This window comes from Terrapene carolina, unplaced genomic scaffold, assembly GCF_002925995.2.
Source record: "Terrapene carolina triunguis isolate 2854851 unplaced genomic scaffold, T_m_triunguis-2.0 Scaffold32922, whole genome shotgun sequence".
Lineage (NCBI taxonomy): Eukaryota > Metazoa > Chordata > Testudines > Emydidae > Terrapene > Terrapene triunguis.
The window spans coordinates 216370-237323 of NW_020697273.1; the positions used below are offsets into that span (position 1 = coordinate 216370).

Consider the following 20954-nt stretch of genomic DNA (forward strand, 5'->3'; position numbering starts at 1 on the left):
CTCTGGGCTTCCACAGCTGGGCCTCGAACTGCACCTCTGATGTGCTCCAGTCTCCAAGGGAGATGGTCTTTTTCTGCCATAACTGTCCCCTGCCCTGGACTCAATCGTGCCTTGGGCAGGGCTAGAAGCACAGAGGCAGCGACTCCCATGTGGGTGCTGAAGGCAATGCGGCTGGCTGGGGGCCGTGGGGTGGCAGCTCAGGTGTGCCCGGATGAGGGAGGCCCATCTTGTGCAATTGGGGGTCTGATCTACGGCATGGGAAGGGCCCCTGGTGCCTGTAGGGGGAGGACAGCCCAAGCTCTGTGCAGGCCCCATGGGATGGGGGGGGTTGGGGCAGCTGCTGCCCTTGGACCCACTGTGGATGGGCACCCTGCTGGGAAGGGGGCCTGTGGCTCTCCTCCCCTTTGCGCTGGGGGGGGGGGGGGGCAGGGATGGGAGGAGCCTGCAGCAGAAGCCCCGCCCCTAGCGACCGTGAGGCTTTATTACCATAGTGCAGGGGAGGAGCTTGAGGCGTAAGCCCCGCCCCTTACAGCCGTTCCGGCGGGGGTGAGTCCTGAGCTGTGGCACCCCGCCCGCTGCTGCCTCTCGCTGGGGGGGGCGGAGCTCAGGCCTGCAGACACGCCCCTTCCCGCTCCCCACCAATCGCGTGCTCCCATCGACGCGCTGCCCCCGCCCCCCCGCGGGAAGGAGGCCGGACCGGAGCGCGAGCCGCGCCCCTCCGCCAATGGCAGGGCCGCGCCCGCCCTCTCCTCAGCGGGGCCCGGCGGGAGCGGGAGCGGGCCCGGGCCGGCGGAGGAGGCGCGCGGCGGGATGGCGGTGTGGACGCGCGCCGCCAAGGCGGGGCTGCTGGAGCTGCTGCTGCGGGAGCGCTGGGTGCGGGTGGCGGCGGAGCTGAGCGGCGAGGCGCTGAGCCTCACCTCGGAGCCGCCGCCCGAGCCCGCGGGGCCGCCCAACGGGCTGCCCAACGGCGCCGAGTGGGGCGCGGCGGGGGGCGGCCCGGAGCCCCGCCCGCTCTCGCCGCCCCCGGCCGAGCCGGCGCCGCCGGGCGTGCGGCGGGTGCGGGTGGTGAAGGCCGAGGCGGGCGGGCTGGGCATCAGCATCAAGGGCGGGCGCGAGAACCGCATGCCCGTGCTCATCTCCCGCATCTTCCCGGGGCTGGCGGCCGAGCGCTGCGGCGCCCTGCGGCTCGGGGACGCCATCCTCTCGGTGAACGGCACCGACCTGCGCGACGCCACCCACGACCAGGCCGTGCAGGCGCTGAAGCGGGCCGGCCGCGAGGTGCTGCTGGAAGGTACCGTGTGTGTGTGACACCCCCCCGGCTCCCGGAGCCAGGCTGGCCTTGTGGGGGAGGCAGCGGGCGAGACTGGGCTCCCGGTGCGACCCTGGGCAAGTCCCCGAAGCCGGTCTGCGGCTTGCATGCGCCGATGTGTCTGTACAGCGCCTCGCACGCTTGCCCCCCCCCCCCCGCCTGGCCTGTCCTCTCCAGGCGCTGCTATAAGACAGATAGTATCGCTGTTAGTGTATGTCCGGGCTCTGAAATCCTAGGGCTTAAGGTGGCATGGAGGGTTGTCTGTGTACGGTCTAGAGGCAAACGCTGGGGGTGAAATGAAGAGCTTGTCTGGGTCATGGTGCAGTATGATCCCCAAAGTGGTGGGCTCTTGCAGGGCGGGAGTATGTGTAGGAGCAGCAGCCCGGTGTGTACATCTGAGCTAGATACTTGGTTACTTTGGGTTGGTCCAGCAGAATCTTGCTTTCCTGCAGCTGCTCATTCATACCCCGTCCCTGGGCAGGGGAGCTCTGTTCACAGGTGCAGCTCTGTAGGCAGGAGAGTGCCTGAAAACAAGCTCCTCCCGCTGACTTCGTGTGTGGGCCTAAACTGAACAGCTCTATCGCTTGCAGTTTTCCCTCATTTGCATTTCAAAGCTCCTACTCTGTGGCATTTGTCCCGGTTGGGTTCTCCGTAATACAGAAGCAGAGCAGTGGGGATAGCCATTGAGTCCTCTTTGGAGATGCTGTCTATAGGGCTGCTAGAGTGAAAGCTCTTGTTTCACAGTCTGTCATCTCTAAGTAGCCCAGGGTTAGAGGGGACAAGTCCTCACCCCAGCCCTTGTAGTGGATCTACTATATGGAAGTGTGCTTGCATTCCCGGGATTGGAAGATGTGGCAGTGGGTGTAAGTCCATGCCTGATTTGTCTGTTTTAGGGGAATTCATGACAAGTAGCCTGGGGGCCCCAAACTGCAAGTGAAGATGTAATTTGGCTCCTCCCTTCCTTTCTTAGGGGAATCGTTCACTGCCTGGCTCACATGCTAGCAGCAACATCTGCTCGCTGCTAAGCCCCAGCCCATGGTGAAAGCTTTAGTGCAATTCTGATACTCAAGTCTGTTGTTGTGGCTTTGCCTCCAGTAGAGATGCTGCTGCTATTCTGCAGTTGCTGAGTGGGGTAGCGTCTGCAATTGAACCCGCAAGGTAGTATTTGTGGTTGGAAGTCCCTTATAGCTGAGGGCCTGTAACTGAGAATGCAGCTGTACAGACCTGTCCGTGGGTGCTTGAGCAGTAAGGTTTGTGAGTGATGTGCTCCAACGCCACTGGAACAGTTTAAACGCTGGGCTGCAAAGCAACCGGCCAAAGTTTTCTGTTTGCATGGAGTTGGAGGCACATGCTGTCAGCTATTCCAAGCAGTCCTCCCTTAACTAGAGGCCCATGCTGATGTGTTGGTTTTGTGGGAATGAGTCGTCTCCCTAACGGAAAGTCATTGGTGGCCTAAAACCTTTATGAAGGAAAGCAAACTGCAATATTAGGTGATGGATTTGGATATGTTCTGTAAAGTTACTAGAATCAAACTGCTGATTGCTTGTGTGTGGGTGGCATTCTGCAAAGAACCTTGAGCTCTGGGACTCACAGCTTGGGACTGCAGGTTGGATGGGATGATCTGGGACGGGTTCTCAAACTGCAGGTCGTGACCCAGGTTATTACGTGGTCATGAGCTGTCAGCCTCCACCCCGCTTCTCCTCCAGCATTTATAATAGTTAAATATAAAGAATGTTTTTAATTTATAAGGAGGGCTCGCACTCAGAGGCTTGCTACGTGTGAAAGGGGTCACCAGTGCAAAAGTTTGAGAGCTGGTCTGGAAGAAGCTGGGATGGCTTCACAGCATCATTTCCTGTGCCCTGAACATCCTGGCTCGGACAGACTGCTTATGTGTCAAGAGCCTTGTTTGATGAAAGGTCTTGCAAAGCGTCTACATGCTGGTGCAAAGAATGTGATGGGAGAGGTGCTGGTGATTGGAGGCAGATCCAGAGGGTCTTAAAAGAGGAATTTACCTGTGGAAAGCTGAAATATGCAGCAAGCTGACCCACCGTTGGTGGTGAGGGTGACTGCATTATCTGGAAGATTATAGCAGTAAGAAAACCAGAAAGCTACATTCAGAAGGGTTGTAAATTGCACGTAATTTGTTTAATACTGTGAAAGAGTTTGATTCTTGCTAGAGGTAAAAGGTGGTCCAGGTTTGATATTCCTTTGGGAAGCTGTTTCCTTGAAGTCTGCATGCTGTGGTATGGAGATGTTGGTATTTTTAGAGTGTTGTCTATTTATTTATTACACAACTTTGTGATTAAAAGGAGTTGAGAGCATAAATTATCTGCTGGTCTAGGGAGTGACTCTGTCATTAGTAATCTGTGGTAGCAAGTAGGGGAAACTGAGCGGTTTCTCTTCTAAACCAAACAGAAAAATGAATCTTAGTTTGCAAGATGCATCAGGAAAGCAGACAGAGAAACCTTGATTTCTGGAGAGGTAATTCCATTTTAAGGCCTACAGTTCCTGCATTGAGCTGTTTGGGTAGCTGGAGAGCCAGAGGGAGTGAGTCTGCTCTTCTACTGCCTTCCGTGGGCTGCCCTTTCTCAACGACATTTATGATTCTAGTGAGAACTGATGCCTGAAGCTGCCAATAGAGCTTCCTTTTAAAGTCCATCAGTGGTTATTAGCCAAGATGGTCAGAGATTCAAACCTGTGCTCTGGTGTCCCTAAACCTCCAACTTTCTGAAGCTGGGAGTGGACGATGGGATGGATCACTCGAAATTGCTCTGTTCTGTTCATTCCCTCTGAAGCACCTGGCATTGGCCACTGTTGGAAGACAGGACACTGGACTAGATGGACTTTTGGTGTGACCCAGTTTGGCCGTTCTTGTGTTCCTGTACTCTGACAGATGGCTGCCAGAACAGGGGTGGGTTTGCAGTGTAGCTGCCGCCTCCGGAATTTACCGTCTTGCAGCAGGCCTAAGGTTGTCGAAGTAAATCCTGCAGTACTCAGAGGCTAGATGTTCTAATTCTAGTACAGCTTTCTAAATCCTCCCTGTGCTCATGTGGCTGATTCTGAGGTACCTTCTTCCAGTGATTGCTGCTAACGATTACATTAACCCTTTAAAATGTAAAGCCTGAAACTGCTGACCTGTGGTAGAGTCCTGAGTCAATGGAAGGCTTGGTGGCATTGAACCTCTGGTTTGCAAACTGGGCTAGAAATCTCATGAGACTTTGCTGGGAGATTTCCAGCACTTCCTGGGCCTTTCTGTCACAGCCAGTGACTGGCGATAAGAATTCAGTCCTGGTGGAAGTAATTGGTGTAAAAGTGATCAACATGACAAGAGACTGCATAATGTTCTGCCATGCAAAGCAAATATGACTCTAGCACTACCATTCTTTGACACGCTCAGACAAGAAATATAAAATAATCCAGCCTTCCAAGAGCTCAAACGAGTAATTCTAGATGGATGGTCAGTGCTTTGGGACTGCCAAGATAAAATTGCTGCGTACAATGGGATTCCATTCAAAAGGCAGTGTCGTAATACATTACAGTATCAGGCTGGAAATGCTGAGCATAATGCACTGATTCCCATCGGGGTACAGAGATGTGTAAGAACTGCCCATAGGCTGTAGTTGGGTGCATTCTGGGCATTGATGGTGTAGGTGCTTCCTTCAGTAGCAGAGTGCAGTTCAGCACATTTCCCATCTTGGCATTTTTGTTTGTTTTTGCTATGGCTGCCCACAAATGTCAGTTTTTATGTTGATTTTTGGGCTGAGGAACTGGCTTGAGAACACACATGTTTTCACATACAGCACCAAACAGCCATTATACGGGGTCTACTGAGGCCACGTTCAGTCTGGACTGCATTAGAATTGGTGACCTAGAGTAAAAAGGGTATGCAGTCCATTACCCATATCCCTGAACCCCCTTCTGAATTTTGAAGGGACTCGGTAGTGCTGCTGCCGGGTTGCTAGAGTTATAACATGAGGGGCTCCAGCTGGTGCACAATTGTGAACTCCAGCATGAAGACTAGAGCTGCCAAAGGATGCTGATTTACCCCAGCTCAGCTGTAACCTGATAATTTGAGCCTTTGGGGCCTCTGGAGAGAAAGTCAGCGTTGCTCTGCAGTGGCTGGGAAAAGATTTCACGTCACTTCACTAGCTCCAATCACAGTTATTGCTTTTAACAAAAAATGGACTTGTCACTTGCACTCTCCATGGCATTACATTTCAGCTGATGGGATTGCAGGCTGGTCTCTAATTATTGGCCGAGAAGCAGAGAACGTTTCCATTCAGGTCTTATGTGCCAGACTTAATATTTCTCCTCCTCCATCTGTTTCCCCTTTCACTCCTTGTCTCGTATTGTAAGGTTCCTTTTATCCTCTTGTACAGAAGAACAAATAACTACATTTTTAGAAGTTTGTACTGTACGTTTCACCTCAGTCATAAGAGACAGCTCTGAGATGCCAGAGCTCAAAAGGCAGCCTCCCTCACTTTACAATCTGGAATGCATTACAAGATGCTTCTTGCTTTCTAGTGGGGATTGTAAAGTTACTAGTTCATCAGCTGTACGTTATCTAGTGACCCATTAGTACATGGCTCAAATGAGAGCCTCTTTGGGGTTTGTATATTCATGTAACAAGAACCAGGGGTCGCCCAATGAAATTAATGGGCAGCAGTTTTAAAACAAACTTAAGGAAATACTTCACACAACGCACAGTCAAGCTGTGGAACTCCTTGCCAGGGGATGTTGTGAAGGCCAAAAAGGAATTAGATAAGTTCCTGGAGGATAGCCAAAATGGTCAGGGAGGCAACCCCATGCCCAATGTCTAACTGCCAGAAGCTGGGACTGGATGACAGGATGCGTAACTTGAAATTGCCCTGTTCTGTTCATTCCCTCTGAAGCATCTGGAACTGGCCGTTGTCAGACAGGATATTGGGCTAGCTGGACCATTGGTCTGACCCAGTCTGGCCATTCTTATGTTCCAGCATCTCTTACGTGGCGGTCTCATGAGATGTGGGCAAAGGGCAGTTAGCGTGAGGACTGGGTAACTGGTCCAGTCGGTAGGCTCATGGTGCTCCTCTGTGCTGAGCCCTGCCAAAGTGGCCTTCTATAGAAAGGCCCCTGTAATATGATGGTTAGAGACCTGATAGAATCTGTGCAGTAGTATTATTTGGGAACAAGACTCTAATCTTGGATGGACCAAGCACCTGGTACTGGCATATCACAGAAGTGCCATCGTACCAGGAAAGTAAAATGCTGTCCAACTACTTTGTAAAAGCCAGAGCTAGTAGCTGCTGTAAGATGCATCCAGAGGCAAGAAGGCAGCAATTAGAGGTGCACAGCAAATGTGTTGGTTGCTCAGATGCTTCTCATGCTTGGGAGTGGTAGCCAGTGCAATGCTTGCAGGGCATTGGGCTCATCTGTAGCACACCGCTTGCCCCTCCTTTGCTGGTTAGCTATGGGAGCGGTTTAGAGAGGCTGTATTTCTGGGGGGTGGACCCATGCTGAGTGTTTCCCTCCCTGGACTCCCTCTAAAGGGAGGCTGTGTGTGAATGTGTTCTAGTGCACTATTTGATCAGGTTTTCTGAGCTGGGGGATGGGAAGCTCTTCCTTATGTTAGTTTTAAAGCAGGCTCCTGAGACTTCAGAGTAGAACTTCCAGGGAATGGGGCAGGTTAAAATTCAGCCTGTGTGGCTCACAAAGAGGAAGGAGAGCCGCAAGACCACCGCAATCTAGATAAAATTCAGCATGTTCCACATCTTTCCCTGCCCAAATCTCGCTGCTTTGCTGGCAGCCCCCGGGGATGAGAGTTTTCTGTGGAGGGGACAGTGGGGAACAAGCTGCAGCTTTTCTGAGACATGTTGGCAACCCCATGTCTCTAGTCACCTCCGGCCATGAGGGGTGCTGGGGGAGTATGGGCTTGTCCTCGCTGAGGCGTTAGCGCATGGTGTAATGCAAGTGCTCCTAGCCAGGCTCCTGTGCACACCCACAAAGCTCTAGTGGAGCTTTAGCCTCCAGCTGGCTGTGCCATCAACAGGGCTGGCTCTAGGTTTTTGCCACCCCAAGCAAAAAAATTTTTGGCTGCCTCCACCCCAGCCCTGGGCTCTCCCCCCCAACCTGCACCCTCCTGCTGTCCCAGCCCTGGGTCACTGGTAACTCACTCCCAGGGTGGGTCATTCATCAGGAATTTTGGATGTTCACAGAACACAGACAGGATTGGTTCCCATATGGTTACAGAACTGCAGTAAAGCGGAACAATTTTCAGCTTGTGTGATTGGAGGATATCTGGATGCATATTATAAGACTGTCCTACATAAATGAGGAAAAGTTGAGGTGCCTTTATTATTCTTTTGTTCCACTCTTTGTTTCTATAGGGAATTTGCCAATGCAATCACTGTCTTCCTTTTAAACAAAAAAAACTAAAAAAAAAAAAAAAAAGCAATGGCTGTTGAAAAATAGCAATTCCAGTCCGAAAAATCACTGGGAAGCATTTCTTGCTCAATTTTATCCTACTTTTTCTACAGCAAGTTACAGTGGATCAGTATATTTGATTTGGGAGAAACGAAGTAACAGCTGCCCAAACTGAGCTTGAGCACTCCTGAATTTTGAGGGTGTTCAAATCTGGAAGGCAAGTGCTAGATTCACTTTCTGAATATTAGCTATATCTGGAAAGGAAAAGTCAATTTCTGCTTCCATGGCTCAGAAGTGGAAATCCTCCTACGTGCCTGGTACTGTATCTAAAGCTGCCCAGGTCCTCAAGCAGAGCCTCCCCTCCCTTACTTTTCATTTTAAATTCTAGTGGGATCCACGTACCTCCCTTGCTAGGCTTCAGATAGAGAGGTGCACTGTCCCTTTAGTCCACCCAATTCCTTCTTTGGGGACTGCAAGGTGAGGTCACACCAGTATCCCTAATCCAGTCTGGGGAAGTCTTCTGAAGGGGATATCTGGGGCAAAGCCTTCTACTCCTTGGGCTGGGCACACTTGTCCCCCACTCACAGTGCCACCCCGTTCTAGCCGCCAGCTCTCCAGTCACAGCAAGCTGCAGCATGGCTCAGCTACCTCACTCCCTCCCCCTCCCTTTCCTGTTGATAGCTGCCAAGGGATTGCTGGGAAATGTAGTTCTTTCCCTGCTCCAGGGCTGGCTCTATAGGCAGGGAGCTAGGCAAGGAACTACAGCTCCCAGGGTCCCATGGGTTCTCCGCTTCTGCAGTGTTGCAAGAGGGGAGGAAGTGAGTTTAAAAAAAAAAGATGGCCAGAACGCCGCCCCCTGCAAATGTGCTGCCCCAAGCACCTGCTTGTTTTGCTGGTGCCTAGAGCCGGCCCTGGCCATCAACAGGGCGCTGCTGACGCTCAGCCAGTAATGCATGCGCAGGACTCGGCTACTCTGCTGCTCATCCAAACGCTGTGCTGCTAACCCAGCTGCTCTCACCCTGTGGAGCTGCAGGGTTGTGTGTGGTGTGAGTTGGGCTAACTTGAGCTAACACTGTCCTGAAGAGAAGCCCTAAGAGCCTGTCCTTCACTGCAAAAAAAGGTGTGTTCTTGACCTTGATTTGGGTTAAAAGCAGTGAAGGCACAGCAGTTCTGCCTCTAACTCAGGTTGTATGCAGTGTAGTTCTAGCCATGTTGGACCCAGAATATTAGAGAGATTTTTGTCTCTAACTCAGGTTAGCAGCTCAAATTCAACCACAGGGACTGCCCTGTAGGCTTAAATCAAGCTGCAGTGTTGCCATGTCTTCACTGCTGTTTTAACCCAAGTCAAAAGCCTTCTGCATTTTTCTGCAGTGAAGACATAGCCCAAGTCTCTCTTCTCCCCTTCACAGCAGATTGTGGGTAGGCCTATCTTCCCTGTAATGGAGTTTAACAGCAGAGGGGTGAGGTCTCCTCTGTGACCATTACTCCTGTGGTTAATGTAGCGCTGAGCAATGCTGGCTACTGATGGAGGTGAAATGGGTGCTGTGCTCGCTCTGAGGCCTGGTCCCTGATGGTTCTGCAAGCATGGGAAGGGGGTGGAAGATGGGTGCACTTGTAGTGCTCGGGATTGAAAGCAAAATGTGAATCAAGGCCCTGGTTCCTCTTTGTTGTTCCAGCTATTGTCTAGTGTTGTGTCTCTGACCTTTTTGGCTGCCTTTAGCCGTGAATAGAGGACATGGTTCAGGAGCTTGGGATGCTAGTGTCTTGAGGCTCTGCAGCAGGGAGAGCCATGTAGTGTCGCTCTGGTCCCCATGAAGCTTAGGCCGTGTTGGTGTACTGCAGATACACTAGCAAAATCCTCCCATTTTTGTATTGGCTTCTGCAGCTTTGACCACTGAGGGTATGTAATCAACTAAGCTTGACAAGTGTTCTAAGGAATCTTAAAGTACCAGGGGTGAAGTTCAGAGGCTCCTCCTTGCAGGCTGTGGCAGTACTGAGAATTCTCTACACTTGATCTCCTAGATATGTTTCCTGTCTGGCAAAGCCACATGCCGAGGCCCCCTAGCCTTGTTGCCCAGAGAGTAACATGCTGCACAGTCTTCCCTGCAGGGTTCTGCAGTTGATACTGCTATAGAGATATTGGTCAGCTAACTGCTTAAAAGAAACTGCCCTGATGACGCCGCCGCGTCTCCCCCCCCCCCCCCCCCCCCCAGTTCTCCTAGCTGCTGAGGCTCAGTATCTTCATCAGTGTATTTAAAGCTGTGTTCTAATCACCTTACCAAAATCTTTCTTGTTCCCTTTAGTGCTAACTGTTGCTGTCTTTGTGCTTGTGTGCCACCTTGTTAATTAGCTGCTGGAGGGCATGCCCACTCATGTAGTTTGCCAGCAGATGCATGTTTGGCTTGTAGACAGTGCTGAAACACTTCAGTTATTGCCGCGATTTGGCAAGCGAGTCTGCAAAAGGCCTAATTCTTCTTACTAAAGCTGGTTAACAATAAACTAAGTGTCTGAATATTTGTAACATTCTGTGTTCTAGGGACAACCTGCAGCGTCACCGTTAAGCTGCAGTATGGCCTGGTTTTATAATGTTTTATAATGTCACTGCCTACCAATATGAAGGAGACTTGTGAAAATCTGCTCCCCGAGCAGCCATTGGGAGATAACTGACTCTTGGGGTGATGGTAGCATTTCAGCTTGAGGGGTGAGGAGAGCCTATTTTAAGCATTTAATTCAGGACTCAGTAATTGGAATGAAGTAACTAGCCAAGGTAGATCTGGCTCAACAGCAGCTTTTAAAGCCCCCCTCCCTAACATCTGGCATGGGCAGAATATCCTTTCTGCTCATACCAAGGGCCATTTGAATAGCTGGGGATGAACCAACCCCTGGCAGTGACAGGTGGAGTTAGGGGTCCTCATCAAGGGCTGAGAGAGAGGGGGGGAACAAGTGGGGGGAGGGGTTAAGATCCTAGTATACTTGGTAGAGAAAGTCTCAGCCCTAAGGCAGCTTCCATTGCATCAGGGGATAGAGCTAACCTGGGTTTCAAAACACACATGACCACTTCCTCATTTGTTAAACTTTATCTTAATTCCCAGGCAATGAACTTTAAACTGGAGTTGAGGTTGGTAGAACACCTTGGTAACTTACAAGTGGTGAACCCTACAGGAGAGCTGTAGCCATACACCAGACAAGCAGCAGAAACCCAAGACGTTCAGAGTTAAGGTACAATTTAAAGAAGCCCAAACACTTGCCAGGACAGAAATGCACAGTTAGAATGTCCCCAGACTGTATATTTTTCTCTACGGCGACCCCAGCCTCCAGTGTTCCCTTTGTCCCTTTCACAGCAAGGGGCCAGAGCTTGAGAACCCCTTACTCAAACAGTTAATGGTTTACAGGATCAGGGTACTTGTTGTAAGGTGGGGTCTGTGGATCAGACTCTTCTGAAGGAGTTTAGAAGTTCCTGAGAAGTTCAGACTGCACCTGTGGATGCCTTAACTTTGGAGAAGTCAATGTCCTGTTGGAGCGTCCGTACCATGGCACCTTCCCACTTTCCTACAGTCTCTTCCCACAAGCTTTAAAGTCTGTGGAAGTTCTGAGGGCCGTATTTGTACTGACTCTTCTGTCTAATGTCACTAGCGAGTGTGAGGCTTTGTCACTGCACTAGCTCATTCCTTTTGAGTAAGTGCTCTACTTTTCTGGCCAGGCCTGGCAGGGTTGTGTGCATAGGTGCACTAGCTCAGGAATAAGGTGCTTAAGGAGAACAAGATGATTGGTATGTGTGTTCCCAGAGGCTGCAGTCGGGGATTGGGTCCCGCGGCGCTAGGCTACAGCAGCAGGCACCCTAGACGTATTTTGTGATTCAATATAAGTAAAGTGTTGGGAGTTGCTTCCCTTTCCCAAATGATCCGAAACCATCACAATGGCCAGGCTCGGGGCTAGACTTCAATTATTTTTACTTTCACAGATATGACTGCATTTCTGGCTCAGAGCTGACTAGCCATGCTCACCACAATGCACCTTTAAAATGGCAGCTGCAGCTCATTAGGGTCAGACTAATTGGCACAAGGCAGCTCTTGCAATAGATTGGAATTAGAGAAGATAATAGGGCCGGGGAAGAGGATTAAATGAGAGAAGGGCATGAAATCCTCTGAAGCGGGGTTTGCCTTGCTTTTACCTCGTTCACTTGAAAGCAAAGAAGGCGTTTCTCTCTCGAAGTACAGGCGTGTTTAGTGTGCGTAGCGTAAGAGGGAGGAGTAATTCATTGGGCTACCAGTCGTTATTGCTTCCAGCTGACAGCAGAGTCACTGCTGAATGCCTGTTTCCTGGAGTTTAGCAGGTGAGTGGCTTTGGTGTCTGCCAAGCATTGCACTAAAGGAGTCCATGGCCAAGGCTGCTTCAGAACCACTCGCCTGAAAGCACAGCCATCTGCCCTGCTGCAATAGTGAGACAAACAGTTGTGAGCAACAGCTGCATAGACCAGCCTCTGGCTTTTGCAGCTTTATATTAGTATGTCAGTACGCTCTCTGAGCTTCCTTCTGGACCTGCTCTGAGAGTCTGCTGCTCGCCAGCACTTCCAAGTTGGTGCTGGACTCAAACCTGCACTGAATGCTGCTGGCAATGCGGAGCACTTGTCTTTCTGTGACCATCACCAGCTCACCCCACCCTTCCTCCCTGATGATGTTTCCTCTGCTAGTGTCAGACTACTGGGCTGACCCTTGCTGAACCAGGTGGTGCTCTAATTTCTTATGAGCAGATGCAGGCATCAGGTCTGATATTCCCCGGGGAGCAGAGGGTTAATGTTTGGCCTCAGACGTAGGAGGAGGGAAGGGGTGCATATGTGGCAAAATTGTCTCTCGTAATTAGAGAGAGCATATGGCATCTGTTCATATCACTGAAATGAAGTCCAGAATCTTTTGTCCAGATGTCCAGCTAGCATATCAGGGGAGAGAAGCACATCTTGTCTGCAGAAGGCTGGTCTTCCCCCACACAAGTGCATCCGTCTCGAAATGTTTCCTGCATTCTTGTCTCCTCCATTTGGGTTCTTGTTAACACATTCCTGTTTACAGTCACCTTTGCCATCTACAATGCAGCCAGTGCCCTGTAGTTCCTGTAGACTATACCTCCAGTGTTTGAATAGTCCCATGTATTCCCACTCTGGGAACAGTTCAAAACACCAGGCTGTTTGGGTACCAGTCTCACGGATTTTCACCTTTGAAGAGCTTTGTTCGTACAGAGCAATAGCTGGGGCTAGTGCCTGACTGTCAGGGCTTTACGGCTTGAGGCGTGCAGCAGAGATTTCGATGGGTTTGTTAGGCAGATGTTTAACAAGTCTCGCACCACGTCAAGTTATGTTTGGTTCAGAGTAGCTCATATGGGGGGTGGTATTTAGTCACTGGGGGGACCTTGGTCACTGGTCTCCTGCTTTTCTTTTCTCCTTATCCCTTTGGCTAATTCCCTTTCCAAAGCCTATCAATGGAGCACCTGGTGTTGCCCACCCAGTTAGAAAACTGGCATTGTGCAAAGTTCTCCCTGAAAACCTGAGGGTTCCCTCCAACACAAAGTATATCACAGTGCTTGGTTCTGCTTTTAAAAGGGGTTAAAAATCCGACCAGCCTTGGCAAATCGTCCTTCGTTTACGCTGCAAAAATAAGCATGTGGAAAAACTGCTGAGGCCAAGCACATTACTCCAGGGTGTATTCTCGGCTACGTAGGCGGCTTCTTCATGTTTGTTTGTATATTTTTCCTCCCCAGTTAGAAGTTCTGTGTTCACTTTTGGTGGCTCCTTGCTTTCTGTATTTCCATCCATGCAGTTCATAGATTCATGGATTTGTAAGGCAAGAAGGAACTACTGATTCGGGGCTGTTTTCATGTCCCAGTGAACTACATATTAACATCAGGAAAACAGGGTGCTAGGTTGTAGCCAATTCCTTGACTTCAATAGCTTGCACACTTGAATGATAACCAAGCTCCCAGTTTTGTCCCTGCTGGAATTGCAGGCTCCAGCTGTTACAGGGCAGCAGTCCCTGTCTTCAAAGGGCTGTGTTGGCTTTTTCCTTTTCTGTGAATTTAAGCTGTGAAATGCTGTAACGCATCCTTCCTCAAACACCATGTTAATCTGCAGGGTTAGAATCGGTCACTGAGGGTGGCTTACAGTTGAGGCCCAGATGTGATCCTGACAGCAGCAGCAGCGTTAGCAGACATGGGCAGGGCACAAACAAGGCATTCCGGCCCGTCCTGAGAGGGATGGACCTTCCAAGCTGTGATTCCTTGCTGGGCATCTTGCATCCTCTCTGGCCCCTCTTAAAATACATTATGCAACTCTTGAAAGTGATGGTGACAAGCTCTGACTCTTCTCCTTCCCTCCAAGAACTGGTCATGTTACACTGCCTTTTATTGGTCCTCTTTGGCTCACTTTTAGCTGGGAGGAGAGCTGCAGTAATGGAAGCACCAGGTTTCCACGTGCAGCGGGGATGTGCCAGTTGCTGAGGCCAACCCTTCACTGACATGGGTTTTCAGTTACCAAATTCAATTCTAGACCTTTTTAGAATCTCAGCATTTGTCAAAATGTTACAAATGTTTTCTTTGAGTTCTAAATGGGCTTGGTTGGCCTTTTTTGCAAGTACAGTTCCAGTTGCACCTGGCCAATCCTGAATGAGGCTCCCCCATCTGGAGGGAGGGAGAGGAATTATTTCAGCTCAGTACTAATGTGGACACGAGAACGAATGGATATAAACTGGCCTTGGGGAAATTTAGGCTTGAAATTAGACGAAGGTTTCTAACCGTCAGAGGGGTGAAATTTTGGAACAGCCTTCCGAGGGAAACGGTGAGGGCGAAAGACCTCTCTGGCTTCAAGATTAGGCTAGATAAGTTTATGGAGGGAATGGTTTGATGGGATTACGTGATTCTAATCAATTAGGCAATAACGTGCCATCGCTGGTAAAATGTGGGTCTGGCTAGAGATTCTTGCCTGTATGCTCGGGATTCTGCTGATCGCCATATTTGGGGTCGGGAAGGAATTTTCCTCCAGGGTAGATTGGCAGTAGCCCTGGAGGTTTTTCGCCTTCCTCCGCAGGGGCAAGGGTCACAAGCTGGAAGATTCTCTGCAGCTTGAAGTCTTTAGATCACAATCTGGAGACTTCAACAGCAGAGTTAAGGGAAGGGGGGGGGGGTTAGCTTTTGTGGCCTGCTTCATGCGGGAGGTCAGACTAGATGACCATATTGGTCCCTTCTGACCTTAAAGTCTATGAGATCTATGAGTTGCACCTGGCCAATCCTGAATGAGGCTCCCCCATCTGGAGCTGCATTTAGCAGTCAGACGTGATGAGGTTCTGGCTGTGCACATGCTTTGCTGCCATGTTCATAGCAGCCTTTGGGATTATCTGATCAGGTTAGTTTCACTCACTCAAAAATCATTGATGGCTCAGCAGCTCACAGATTTTTCCTTTCCAAAGAGTCAAGCCTTTAGCCCTTCCGTGAAAGTCAGGGCGGTGTATAAATGACCCACCTGTGTTCTACCATGTGGGTTATGCTTTGGTGGTATTTAACTTCCTGACTGTATTGGAAAGCAACTTAGAACAAAGACACCAACATCCACATCTGGTGGCCAGCTGTGTAGCAGGCCCCTTTGCGGAGTTCTGGATTAGTGCTCCACCTCGCAGGGCTCGCCCATCTCCACCAGGGAGGGGAAGATTAAGGTGCATGGAGCTGTGTAATCCTGGGATAAGTGCTCTGACTGCCTGCAGGAGGCTAATATTAACTCTAGTTAGCTTGCCTCAGCAAGGGCAAGCTTCTCCTCACAGCATGGATCTTGGTCCAGCCGTGCTGCTCAGTTGAACCGATCCGATGGGAGCACAGAGCCGAAGGAAGAGGGCAGGAGTTATTGGCTTGAAGCTCATATAACCAGATGAAACTTTTCTGCATGGCCTTGGCTCCTTTGCTCTTTGACATATTAACACTCAACACGCGCTGCTCTCACAGCTCAACTGCCTCTGGATACGAAGCATGGGTCCCGAGGAGGTGGGCACGGCTAACCATGTCTATGCACCTGTCACAGGCAGAGACCTACTCCGGAGGTGGAGCTGGCTGCATTAGTCTGCTTTGTCCCCTGGTACTTCATTGGCTGTGTCAGGAGATGCTACAATGCAGCATTAACCCTCTGGTGACAGACTTTCTTCTTCCTGGTCACTTGAAAATGTTGTCTTTTGGAAGGCAGCTTTGGGGGGCTGTGACTGAATGCTAAGTTCTGATCTAGCACCGTGAGAGCCTGGCTTTGTCTCATGCCAACTTGGGGTAATGTGTTAGAGCCCGGGAATCCAGTGAGTGGTAATGCAGAGGGATGCTCCTTTGGCAGAAGTCTGCCCATACCTTGCCATTAGAACCGAGATTGGAACAGTCTGCCCTTGTGTCTGGGCAGACTCCAGAGAGAGGCTGGAAAGGCCTTGCTTTAATGTCCCCTTTGCCGTTGAGGAGCCTGGATAGAGCAGCACCTGCTGATACTGAATTCAGCAGTGTCCGAGCTCGCTCTGAGCCCATGGCCTGGCTTGGTGACTGAACCCCCTCCTGGCCCCAGCAGCTGATGGAGCCTCCTGGCAACCTGCTGCACTGTGCATGTGGTAGCTGGAGGTGGGTATGGCCTTGGGAAACGGGAGGAGCTCAGACTTCTGACAGTGACAGGAGTGGGAGAAGGTGTGGCTGGTCATCGTGGGCAGGACTAACAGCAACACTTGGAGTGGAATGGGGCAGGGGAAGGGGGAGAGGCCAGAGCAGAGGAGGGAGTGATGACCAAGGGTTTGAGCTGGAAGGACTGGTGGGGCAGTGAGAGTGATGCTGTGGCAAACTCTTCCCAAGGTTGGAGCCCACCTGGGCGCTGGGGAAGGTGAGTGAGCAGTAGATAATGCGCTGTGGTGCTAAGCCAGGACACATGAAGGCTAATCGCCTCGTCAGTGGTGCTCAGAAGGGCAGGGGTTCTGAGTTGGAGGATTCTTCATTCCTCTCAAGAGTTGGCTTTGACTACTGCAAAACTCATTGCACAGAGCATCACCAGTACGCGACACACCCCAAGGCCAGAGGTCTCCTTGGCTGCTGGCGTTCCTATTACAAAACCCCATTTTTGAGACGTTTGAAACTTGATCGCTTTGAGTGAGACCGAAACTTGGCAAACAGGCTTAGACCAAAGAGGTGAAATATTCTGTTCTATTAATCAGCTTTGCCAGTTTGGGATCGCTTCCTTTTAATGAGCATAAAAAAGAAACTGCTCTTCAAAGGAACTGAAGGCGTGGCATGTTCTCCTGACATGCCCAGAGCAAAGGGCTGGCATTACTACTATAAGGCTGCCTCCTGCACCTGCGCAGGCAGGCAAGGGGAAGTGGGAACTGAAAAGCCCTAGCACAGTGTGGGCAAACTATGGCCCAGCGGCTGCATCCGGCCCTTCAGATGTTTTAATAAAGCCCTTGAGCTCCTGCCGGGGAGCAGGGTCAGGGGCTTACCCTGCTCCGTGCGTGCCGTGGCTCTGTGCAGCTCCTGCAGCACTCATTGGCTGGCAACCACAGCCAATGGGAGCTGCAGGGGTGGCGACTGTGCATGGGGCAGCGCACAGGGCTGCCTGGCTGCACCTCCGCATAGGAGCCGGAGGGGGGACGTGCCGCTGCTTCCGGGAGCTCCGTGAGGTAAGCGCCACCCAGAGTCTGCACCCCTGACCCCTTCCCACGCCCCAGCCCTGATCCCTGGCCCACCCTCTGAACCCCTCGGTCCCAGCCCAGAGCCGCTGCCTGCACCCCCAGCTGGAGCTCTCATCCCCCCACCCGCACCTCAACTTCCAGCCCGGAGCCCCCTCCTGCACCCTGAACTTCTCATTTCTGGCCCCACTCCAGTGCCCGCACCCTCAGCCGGAGCCCTCACCTCTTCCGGCACCCCAACCCCCAATTTCGTGAGCATTCATGGCCCATCACACAATTTCCATACCCAGATGTGGCCCTCAGGCCAAAAAGTTTGCCCACCCCTTTCCTAGCATCTTAATGCTGCCGCTTCTCCTCCATGCTGGACAGCTCTGCTGCCCTAAGCATTCCCATCGGGATGCTCCCTTAGCAGAGGGCATGATATCAAAAGCCTGTTCTTGCCCTCTGAGAACATGCTACTAGCCTCCGGGGGGGGGGGGGGGGCAAAAACAAATTTAAAACCTAATGTGTAACACTTCTAAGCATAAATGACAGGAGAGCCTGGTATTGGATCATTCTGTGTCGATTGTTACACAGTTCCAGCAAAATGCCAGAAGCCTAAATCAGAGGATCAGACAGTCTGGCTAATGTGTAGGTAGTTTAGAATCCCAACTAGTGGAATCAGATGGCTGCACAGCCCCTGTGTAATCCCTCTACTATTTATCTCTCAGCCCCTCTGCTGGCTTGTCATCACAACCTTTGCTTTCTGCGTCCTGTCTCACCACGGAGCATTGCACTCGCCTTGCTGCTGTTGGTTACATTCTTATCTGACATGATTGGGTTAATTGCAGATGCCCATTTGGATCAGACCCAGACAAAAGTCAGATGCAAATAGCCACACAATTTTCACTTCTCATGACACAAAAGCTCAAGAAGTGTGGGTGCTGGTGCCACTAATGTAAGCTGGCGAGCCTTTGTCAGCAGCTCTTGTGCGCATATTGGGCTCCATGGGAACATGCGTAGCAGGCCATATATGTGTTGGGTGCATTCGTGGCTTAGGTTACTTTGAGGGTCTAGTGTGAGGGTTTTGACACTCAATTTTGTGCTATGGCAGTTTTCTGTTTGGGGAAAATAACGATCAGAAACAAGATGATTAGCACAATTCTCTGTGTTGAATGAGGCTGAACAAGGAGTGCAGGTTTTGCTGTAATACTGATTTCTATCCTGTTTGTATTCAGGAGAGATGTAAAGGGGAGGCATCCCCAAAAATGTAGTGGGCAAATGCCCCCTTGTGGTTGAGACGGTGGGAAAGCCACTCTCATTACTGAAACCCTCAACTTCTAAACAAAGCAAATCGTTCTGCCTCAGCGGCTCTGAATGCCTGCATGTCCTGTTTTATGTTCGCAGTGCACATTGTCTATTGTGTGTGTTTTATTGGAGCAGGATGGCATATTGTTTGGGTTTTAATGGTGCTTTCATGAATTGGGTTGCAAATATTTGATGTGGAGAGGACTAAGAAAGACTTTGAGGGCTTTTCAGATATTTTCCCCAAGCTGTAGACCGTTTTAGTTCATAGTGGGCTGTAGCTAGTTTGCTTTTTTCTTCTCTAGTCTCTGCTGACTTGTAGTTCATTAGTTATTGCCTTCAGCTTTGTTCCCCTTCTTCAAAGATGTATAATTAGGATTCACTGTCAACTGTCTGGTTTCAGGATCTGGGTTCCTCCGATTCTCTACCTGAAAACATGCCTTATCACCAGCTGCTCCAGAGCTAGGACGTTTAAAATGTGAATGCGGAGATGTTTTCACTATTTCCTTGCCTTTTATGGGAGGATTAGATTTTTAACAGTGAATGTCAATTGCATCATAAATACACAAATCAACAAAAAGAGTATTTCCATCAATTACTGAAATGTACAGATAGGCAAAGTAAGAAAAATGCTGCTTGAAAACATATTAAAGTTTGATTTAAGGATATTTACTTTGAGGATTTTGACATGTGAGGTTGATAATATGTATTAAGTTATGAGGCTTTATTTTTTTGAATCTCAACATGTACTGTCATTAATTTCCCACTGCTGTGAAAATTTAAATAGATAAATATAAAAAATGCTTAAATATGAACATTGATGTTATCAGTCAACAATTGAAAAAAAAATTGAATTTTGCCAAGCCTACTTGCATCAGGAGTGTTCTTGACCTCAGCAACCTCTCTCTGCCTTTCCAGAGCCCCGAGGTCACTGGTTCATGCAGGGAGAGCCTCTCTGAGGGGCTGGGGAGAGCCTGTGCAGAGCTACACAAGTGAACTTGTCGTGTTAGGACCTGATCTTGCATCTATTGAAGTCTCAATAGGAGTTTTGCTGCTGACTTCAGTGAGCACAGGATTGCACAATGCAGCTGTTAAACAGGAACCACTTCAGGAGTTTGTTGCAACTGATGGGGCTGTAGAAAGAAAAAAGTGTGTTTGGCCCAGTACCAGAGAGGAGACTAGGACAAAACAGCCCTGCCCGAAGTAGCTCTGGCCAGAACTCTTGCACTGGGTGCCTAAAGCCACAGTAGTAGGCACCCTGCTGACAGTGGGTCACTTATCGGTACTCCGCACCGATCGCTCTCATTTCAGTGAGAGTGGGCCATGCATAGAAAATCGGACCATTTTAGTAGGGTGCTTAATTTTGGGCACTTAGATGCAGGACAACATTTTCTAACTTAATTCAGGTCTAGGTGTGTCCATCCTGTGGAGACCAGATCAGTGCCTACTTAGGTGGATGCACGCTATACCTCTGCTATGAGAGGCAGCCTTCACCTATGTTGTAATTAACACATTTAATGTTAAATGGTTGGCACTTAGACCGCTGCAAGGCCTTTCAGGGATAACCCACTAAGTGGCAAAAAACCCACCAAACTGCTTCTCCCAGCTTCAGAAAGATCTCGGACTACTTCCACTCTAAGTTTCGGGTCATCCCTTCACTGTCTCTGCGGGAGGATTTGGGCAGGATCTTTGGAGGACATCACACAAGACTGTAAGAACCCAAGCTACTGCTTTGAGTGGAACAGCATGAGGCTGTAAAGTGAAGAGCTCCACCAGTGTTGACCACAACTTCGTCTTGTGTTGATGATAAGAATCCTTATGATACAAAACAGGTTTTGCATTTAAAACTAACAGAGGAGGAAGTATTCTCTGTAGATAGTGAATTGATCTGATTTGTTTCTGGTCACCGTGTCCTTTAAAATTTTAAACTAGATCTTATCCTCTTGAACTTCATTTGTATTCATAGGTTGGAAGAGGAAAAAGAACTGTCCTGCCCTCTCCACCTCCTAGAGAAGTGACTATTGCTATCAGAAAGCTGGCTTAGCGCTTTCAAGCCCTGGTCCCAGGTGCTTAGCCAGTGACTTCCCCTTGTTCAGTGGCTTGACTTCCTTTAAAACTTCCATAGCAAATGTACTGCTTGATTTTTTTTTTAATTTAAATTATTTTAAAAGATGATAGTAAGTTGAGGCCTTAACTTAGGTTGTCATAATTTCAAATGTAATATTTAATTTTAAATAGGTGTATTTTACAAAGAAAAACCCAATTTAAATGCACCCATTTAAAAAAAA

General features: G+C 49.8%; 1 protein-coding gene across 1 annotated transcript in view; it reads left to right on the forward strand.

Moving 5' to 3' along the window:
* Positions 1-810: 810 nt before the first annotated feature.
* Positions 811-20954, forward strand: part of LOC112118518 (beta-2-syntrophin) — a 50655-nt gene continuing 30511 nt past the window's right edge. The window contains exon 1 of the mRNA XM_024216874.2: positions 811-1291. Coding sequence (XP_024072642.1) covers positions 811-1291 — 481 coding nt within the window. The remainder of the gene's footprint in view (positions 1292-20954) is intronic.